The sequence below is a fragment of the Charadrius vociferus genome, unplaced genomic scaffold (assembly GCF_000708025.1).
Source record: "Charadrius vociferus isolate BGI_N301 unplaced genomic scaffold, ASM70802v2 scaffold104, whole genome shotgun sequence".
In the NCBI taxonomy this organism is placed as follows: Eukaryota; Metazoa; Chordata; class Aves; order Charadriiformes; family Charadriidae; genus Charadrius; species Charadrius vociferus.
Genome location: NW_009648255.1, coordinates 6,204,976 through 6,213,160, shown reverse-complemented (window position 1 = coordinate 6,213,160; position 8,185 = coordinate 6,204,976). Strand labels below are relative to the sequence as shown.

Here is an 8,185-nt window from a genome sequence, read left to right as displayed (position 1 = left end):
GGTAAGGGGAGGCTGTTCTCCATCCTGCCCGTGTTTTTCTCGCCGCCGTGTCTCCTCTCCCACTCTAGAATTAGCTCGGGGGTTTCCCATTGTAAAGGAATATGGGCAGGGAGTTGGGTTGGTTTTTATTTTTCTCTTAGCTCCTTAAAAAGCTTTAACGCTGATAGCGATAAAAACCTGTTTCTGTAGTGGGAGTAGAGTAAGTTCTGGAAGGGGGGGGCTGGTGAAGTCGCTAGGGCGTGGTTGGGTTGTGCTGTCGCTACCCACCGAAGCGGGTTTGTGTCTGCCTGTGCTGGCAGAGCGTCACTATCACCGAGAAGTGTTATGTTACGTAAACCAGAGGAGATCGGCGGACAGCCGGTACCTCCCTGCGCCCGCTCTGCCCCGTTTTTGCTGCCTTGCCTCGCTGCTTCTTTCCTTTTTTCAGCGCTGAGTGAGGAGTGCCTTCCCCCTCCTGCGTCCCAGCAGGGACGTTCTTAGCTGCTGTCTGGGGCTGCAGTCCTGCTGCCTAAGCAGTTGGCTGATGCAGCTGTCCAGAGCTTGGACCAAGGCTAGACTCTCCCTTCGTTCATTCAGCAACACTTTATGGTGGGTACGTTAGAGTTTAGAGACAGATCTGTCACAAGCACGGAGTAATTAGAGTTGAAAGTTTCCACAACCTTGTGTGATACATGTAGGTTGGTGAAGTATTTAGGATTTGCCAAAGCTAGAGTATACCAAGCCCTTGCCAGTCTTTTCCTTTTTCTCTCCCCTTGCTTTTTTTCATGGGTTGTTTTAGTAGGCAGATCCAGTTTTCTTAAATACTGTAACAGTTGTGAGAGTGAAAGGACTTGAGCAGAGCACTTGAACTGGTGCTGGCTGCAGTGGGCAGCTGCTGCTAGCATAAAGGGAGGTGGGAGCTGCTTTAATCTCTGTGCACAAACACCTCTTCTTTTCCTCTTAACCTTCGCGTTGTCACCGACGCTGTTGTTTTTCTCAGAACAGCTAGAACTAGAAGTAAATGTTTTCTTAACCACTGTGTACTCTGAGCTCTAGCTTGCTGCTGTAAAACTGCAGAAGGCTGTGGCTGGGGAAGATAACAGTGGCTGATCTTCATTCTCACACAGTGTTTTCTATAGTGTGCTATATGAAAGGTTGTGAGAGGCCTTCTCTCGGTGTTTGGGCTGCTTTCATACTGCAAGCAAAGGGTCTCAGCATAATGTGGATTACACGTGATCTCTTGGAAAACGGCGTGAAACCAGCAATTCCGATGGCAGTGGCATCTTGCCTCTCTAGGATCAGCAGTAACTGATGTTATTTTTGTTCTCTTATAGGTCCACTTGGTTGGTATTGATATCTTCACTGGTAAAAAATATGAAGATATTTGCCCATCGACTCATAACATGGATGTTCCAAATATCAAGAGGAATGATTACCAGGTGAGTTAACAGTCACCGTGTCCTCCCACACATTAAGAGGCTTTATATTCCTAATACCACACGTAAACTCTCTTCATCCCAAAACTTGCCTCCCAATTAATAAAGTAGTGTTGTCAGAGTTAATGGAACTTGCCTGTCTAGACATGATATTGCTGAACTCATAGCATTTACTGAATTGTTAAAACTGTCAGAGATCTCCTTACTGTACCAACAACCTCATGTTATAGTAGCAATCTTTAGAAATGACAGGTAATAGGCATAATTCAGAATCAAGTTTTTTCTAGCTCATGTTTTAAGATCACTTTATTCTTTGCGATACTGACATCCTTTAGAATCTGGAGAGAGGTTATCCCTGCTGCAAGTTATTATTAGTTAAAGGATAATCAAAATCTTACTTGAAGTAAATTTGAATCTAAGAATGTATTGTAATTTCGCCTTTACATAGTGTAGGTTAATCAACAAGACATTCTTAAGCTGCATCTGATGCCAGCTCTAACTTGGTACAGAGCTTTCCGCTCCCTCTGTGGAAGCTGGCTTTAGTTTATCTCTAGTAATTTTGGTGCTCCTGAGCTCTTCTCTGAAATATATGGATGAAGGGAACTTGGCAATCTTTTGTAACTTCTGTAATGCCTTCTGTGATATGGATAGTGAGCTCTTCAAAGCAGCACACTTCAGGTTCGAGTTTTAACATGTCAACTATGTTCCTTTTGCCTTGGGAGTAGTTCTGGTCAGGAACTGATACATCCGCATCAGTTGGAAAGCTGCAATTGCTGGACAAAGCCAAAGTTCAGAGCGTTAGCAATTCTTCAGGACAGCTGATGCTGTTACATAAAGTGTGACTATCCTGTCTTAGGGCTCAGACCTTCCAGGAGATTCTTAGTGTTATCATAGTGATCTTCCTCTCGTGTTGTTGGGTCCTTATTGCTACTGAAATTCTTGCTGTTTATCAGACTTGTTAGAGCTGCCTTTTGGGTTTACTGGTACGTGTTCCAGGTTCCCTAACCTGCTCTGTCAAAATAGCTGTTCCCCGTAGCTGAGGCTTTTGGTTAGGGCTCTAAACAGCATTATAGAAGTGGTCCAGAGCTTGGTGGATGTTCCCTAATTTATTCATTAGCCTTTAATGTAGGTGATAGTATCATTGTACAAATGAAGATACACAAGTGTGCTGTTCAACCATTGTGTACTTTGCGCACTTTGTAAAAGCAGTGCTGTTCAGCGAACACCATTCCAGTTACTTTTTCTAATTCACAGATGTAAAAAGCTGAACCAGTGACCTGGAAGGAGTAGATCTTCTAACTCACAAGGATGGGGTTTGCAGTGCCCCGGGTACTAGGAAGTAACCAGCAGGGTTCTGGTGATTCTTGATAGCTGACTGGCTTTTGCTACAGTTACCTTTAACTCTCAGTGGTCTCAACTGTTGTTAAAAATTGACTTAAATTAGGTTCTTAACTGTTGCAAACACAGTACTAAAGAATTAATGTAACAGAGTTCACTGTGCCTTCTGCTTATCTTCAGCTACTGCCTACTAGTGACTACTGATGTTAAATTTCCTAAAAGTGAACTTCTCTTCACAGCTGATAGGTATTCAGGATGGGTATCTCTCCCTGCTGACAGAAAGCGGTGAAGTTCGTGAGGATCTAAAGTTGCCAGAAGGGGATCTTGGCAAAGAAATAGAAGGAAAATTCAATGCCAATGAAGATGTGCAGGTAAGTAGAGAGGGCAGACAAGAAGAGTTATGCTTAATTCCACTTGATTATACAATGAAGTTGTCTTATTCTGGTATTGTCCATTTGTGTGTCTGTGAGGAGCAGGTTAGAAGCACGGGAATTGGTCCTTTGAGATGTAGAAAGACTTTTGTACTGGAGCACTATTAGGGCATTGAAGCCCATCTCAGTTGACAGTGACGTGATCTCTCAAATGCCTAGATAAATCCTAACAGTGCTGTCTGCACGGTATGGACTGGCACCTCCAGGCTTTCTTAACTGGGACCAAGACGTGGCTTGACTAGTGCGATTTGCTATGTTAGCAAACCTGCCTGCAAGTATCTCTGCAGACTGTAGTCTATACTGGGCCACAGCAGTTGCTAGTTTGGCTCTGTTGCAGGAGCTTGTTCATCTTCCTCTGTTGTACAGACCTCAAGCTGCCAGTCAGGGCACGGCAAAGAGCAAACCAGTGTGAAGGACAGATACTGTAGAAATTCTTCTAATGACTGACCAGCTTCAGCTTCCTTTTTTCCTATCAAAAGGGATGGGATAGATATTAAAATGTGAAAGTCTGTAACATAGAGGAGCGCTTCCTCCAGCATGGGTTGGAGCTCACCTATCTGTCTTTTCTTCCAGATATCCGTCATAAGTGCAATGAATGAAGAATGTGCTGTAGCCATAAAGCCTTGCAAATAAAGAGGATCGCCAGGCTCGGGCAACTGCTCAGGTCTGGACCAACCACAGATCTATAAATTTGGTTCCTATTGTCACCAAAGCTCTGGCCTTCACAAGCAACCTCATTTCTTTTTTGACTTGTTAAAAAGCAGTGCTGGATTCTGGATTAGTGTTGCAGGCTAACTGGCAGTTTTCAAAATCACTGAGATTTTAATTCCTTAATTGTAACTATTTTAACATTCCTGTGGGTTTCAGCTATGGATCTAAGAAACCAATCAGGTGTTACTAGTGGATATATTTTTATTTGCTTGAGCAAAACAGTGTTTGTCTGTATGAACAGACAAAATACAGTATTCAGGGGCTTTTAGATAAGCTGGTAGGTATCTAGGATTATAAAGTGACCTAGAGCACAAATAGTATTTTTCTTGACATGTTTAGGTAGAACTGACAATAAAAGTAGCAATTTTTTTTTTTTTTAAAGCTTAAGTATTTTGTGGATTGGGACTCTTGCAGAACTGTAGGTGCCAATCGCAACTTTTAGACCAAGAAACTCAAGTGATCAAAAATGCCAGCTGGCTTGACCAAGCCCCAGTGGCCATGTGCAACTTAACTGTATTACCTCTGTATTCTTCTTTGCCAACTTGTTGGCTTATTGTAACGATAAAATAGTGTCAAAGCCTACCTGTGGTTTAGGCAGGCAGTTGGAATATTGGGTAGATAAGGCATAGATAGGTCAAGGGGACACAAAGGTGAGAATGGATGTTAAAGCTATAGACTTTCACTCGAGGCCTTTGTCAGACTTGAAAAATAAAATAGAAAAATGCAGTTCAATTGCTTTCCTTTATTGTATTTATCTTAAACTATAAAAGGCTGACAAACTCCATGGGAATCTGTTGCAGTGCTTCCAGCTTTAGGTTTTAATCTTCAGGTTCAGACCATATTTTTGTAGCAGAGGGACCACATGTTTTTCAAAAAGTGGGACAAACTGTAGCATTGAGCCTAAACTAAATGCATGTGATTCTTTTTAAAAAAAATGGAACTATTGTGTTTTCAAAATATAGACTTGACAGACAATACTGAACAACCATGGCTTAACTATAAAAGTAAATAAATTGCTACATAGTTATGAAAGCTAGCTCCTCTCCAAGGGAGTTCTGAGTCATTGAAACACGCACGCATGCCTCTATTTAGTAGCTTAACAGGCAAACACAAGGCTTCACAGAACTAGTCATGGAAGGACAACTAGCCTGCTCCTGTTTAAGGCGTTCAACTTGAATTCTAAGACTTGGTGACTCTTCATGAGTGGGAAACTTCCTTAGCCCGTGGCTTAGACCTGTCTTCACAGTTGATAATTTTTTTCATGAACTTGCCTTAAGCTTCAGTGACTGTTGGCTAATGGAGGACAACTTGGAAACACGTGGTGTGCTTCCCTGGACTGCACCCACAATTCACACTGTTGGCAGTGACAGTCAGACTTCACGCTGCTGTTAACTGCTTTAAATGTTTTTGGCTTAATAATGTGTACTCTCTAATCCCCAAAGGGCTCAGGGCAACTGGCCTGAACTGCCCTTGTACATACTGTGGCAGGGCGTAGCAAATCATGGAGGTCCAATGTAGATGGCAAACCCACACATTTTCCATAGACTTCTCCTGACAGGGAAGGCAGTACGGTGAAGGTAAGACAGCAATAAATATACTCTGGTAATAAAGCACAGTTACCTGGAACACCTGGCAGAAGTAGGATACTGCCACACGCTCTCGCCTAGCACAATACACATTGCAGGTGAACTCTATAAATAGCACCTCGACTGAAATGGCAAAACTGCTTTTAAAAAAAGCTGTAGATGCAAGAGATTGTTCTGAATGCATTTCTGTTTTGAAGTGTGTGCTTAATAGTTCAAGCTAGTCTGCACTGTGCTCCTTTCTGCCTCTCCATCAAACTGGTACCCAAAAGACAGGCTTTGTTGGCTTTGGAGGTGACTGTGAAACCATTGATGATGGTCTTGACAGCGAGCTGAGCTGTGTGATGTCAAATGGAATGTCATAGGTTGCTGTGTCAAACTAATGCAAGTTCTAATACTATCACCGCATTGCAAATACTTCTATTATGCTTGAAAACTACAAAGCTTGGATTTGCCCTTGTTCTGGTAGTGCTTTAGTCTAGTTTCAGGTGCCTGTCTGTCCTCTAAAACCTTGTTGCAAGACAGGTATTTGAAGCCACTGCCCTACAATCTAAGCGTGTACTTAGACTGTAAGCTCTCTAGGATGAGGGCTGGGCTTTCTCCTGTTCCTGTAAGCAGAGTCCTGGTCTGACTAGGGTTTTCAGGTACTACAGCAATCTAAAGGTAGAGGTGTTATGTCCTCCAGCTTGCTGGAAGAGCCCTCCTTGGGACATATGGATGTCCTTCTATTGCAACCTTCAGTTCTGCAAGATTTAAATGACTAAGTACTTCATTATAGGTTTGTTCTTACATACTTAATTGTCTTTTGTGAAGCGCTTCAAACACTATGGAAGTGCAGAGCATTGGCTCATCATGCATGAAGTTTCCCATAGGTCATACATAAGCATGAGTCTTGAGCATAATCTCGAAGTTTCAGTAAGGTTAAAAGTTGCTTCTAAATTAGAACATGTATTTGAGGCATTTTTTTTCCAAAGTAAGATGTTTCAGTTTACTGTCAGAATTGTTTGCAACAAACTTTGTTTGTGATCAGTAGTCCATATAGATGCGTATTTCTAAGATCCCTAACCAAATGCTTAGGGAAATTCTCCTTTCATAGCTTTACTTTAAAACAAATCTTACCAATATACTTGTTCTGTAGTACTATATTAACACTTAAATTGTGTGAAAAGCGAAAACTATAAACTTCTAATACCTGATGGCAATTGCTTAGAGTAAAGGCTGTGAAAACTAGGAGGTGAAGAAAAGTATTTCCACTCCAAATAATGCATTTTTTTTCATGGCTCCAATTCATTGAGTTTCTCTTACTACTTTACCGAATTTGAAAGACTGCAGTGTTTCCTGCCTCAAATGTTGGCAAATAATACTTTAAGATTTCAATAGAGTCTTCTAATTTTTGCTTATAATGGTGGTTTTTCAACTAGGCTCTTGCTAGTTGAGCCATGTTCTCAGGGCTGTTTTTTTTAAGAAGTTAGCTGAATTTCATTGTTTTAACGTAACTGCTTTCAAGCCTCTTGCAGGTTTTTCTAATCCACCATGTACCCAGAAATGGTGCACAGTCTGTAGTTTCACAATACAGGTAATTTTACATAATCTGTAAAGAAGTCAAATTTGTTGACAGTTCAGACTCTTATGGTTACTGCAGGTCAGTCTCACAGAACTCAAAATTCAATAAATCCCACCTTTTTTGGTTGAGTAATTTAGAATGTAGTTCGTTACAGTAGAACTAAACTTCAGGAGAAAAAAAAAAAAAAAAGACCTTGTTAAGGATATTTTGAGTATCTCACTTGTACACTGAGAATGTTAATGAAAGTGTAGATCCTGGAGGAATTGTGCTGGGAGTGTGGTGGAGTGTTTAGTTCAGCACAGTACGCTGAGAGCGTCAGAAGTCTCTCCAGCATCTGCAGTCTGGCCCTGCAGTATTTGGCATCTGAGAGTAACATGGTTTGTGAACTTAGAACGAAACGTTTGCTATGTATTGCTGTAAACCTCTGTTGTCCTGTGCTGTATCTTGTAAGCGCAACTGTTGTTCGGTGCGGCTTTCGAAACGCAGGGGGAAAGAGGAATGATGGTGATGACTCGTTTTACCGATCATAGCAAAAACCAAACCCTGTAAAGTGTGTGAACCGGGAACGGTAGTCCTCGTGGTTCAAACATGTATCTGTTTTGGAAGCTGTATTGTTCTCAACACTATGGAAACAGTCGGGGGAAAGATGTAAATGCGTGTTTTGCTCCAGAACTAATAAAGATGTCAGTGCTGTGGGGAGCTGGGTGCTGGTTACAGGGACGGCTGGAGAGTCTTTAAATCTTCGGTGAGGTTCTTGATGGATCCGCACGCTCCGGCTCTGCCTAGTCACAGTGAGGATGCTCTGTCCTGCGGGCCTTGGGTCCCCGCTGCCAGCCAGCACCCTCCGCTTCCCTGAGGAGAAACACCTCACCGCCAGAGCGGCGCGGCCTGCCGCTTGTACGAGAGCAAGAGCTTGCGTTCCTGTCCAACAGAAATGAAAATCAGAAAATAAAGTTCAATAAAAAGGTGACTCGTTCATGCTAAAGACGTGTGGCGCCTGTTTATTCCTCTGAGGTAACATGGGGCCCCGCCCCTCCCCCGGCCTTCCCAGCATGCCGCCGGCCGCGCAAGCGCGCTGTGCGGCGCTTGCGTGATGACGTCACGGTCGGTATAAAAGCGTGGCGTGGGGTCCGGAAGCTCTTT

The 8,185-nt window shown here is 42.7% G+C and overlaps 2 protein-coding genes across 2 annotated transcripts in view; both read left to right on the top strand.

Annotated features, from left to right (window-relative positions):
- The first annotated feature begins 1,317 nt into the window (after window positions 1–1,317).
- On the top strand, window positions 1,318–4,627 carry EIF5A2 (eukaryotic translation initiation factor 5A2). Its single transcript, XM_009884441.1, has 3 exons — window positions 1,318–1,418; window positions 2,993–3,124; window positions 3,758–4,627. Exons 1-3 carry the CDS (start codon window positions 1,383–1,385, stop codon window positions 3,815–3,817), a joined length of 228 nt encoding a protein of 75 aa, XP_009882743.1. The 5' UTR covers window positions 1,318–1,382; the 3' UTR covers window positions 3,818–4,627.
- Window positions 4,628–8,135: 3,508 nt separating this feature from the next.
- RPL22L1 (ribosomal protein L22-like 1) overlaps window positions 8,136–8,185 on the top strand; it is a 2,175-nt gene continuing 2,125 nt past the window's right edge. The window contains exon 1 of the mRNA XM_009884507.1: window positions 8,136–8,150. Coding sequence (XP_009882809.1) covers window positions 8,136–8,150 — 15 coding nt within the window. The remainder of the gene's footprint in view (window positions 8,151–8,185) is intronic.

Coding starts and splice junctions, on each gene's coding strand:
- EIF5A2 (XM_009884441.1), top strand. CDS start 1,383: ATGGATGTTCCAAATATCAAGAGGAATGATTACCAG. Junction 1,419..2,992: donor TCAAGAGGAATGATTACCAG/GTGAGTTAACAG, acceptor TTCTCTTCACAG/CTGATAGGTATTCAGGATGG. Junction 3,125..3,757: donor ATGCCAATGAAGATGTGCAG/GTAAGTAGAGAG, acceptor CTTTTCTTCCAG/ATATCCGTCATAAGTGCAAT.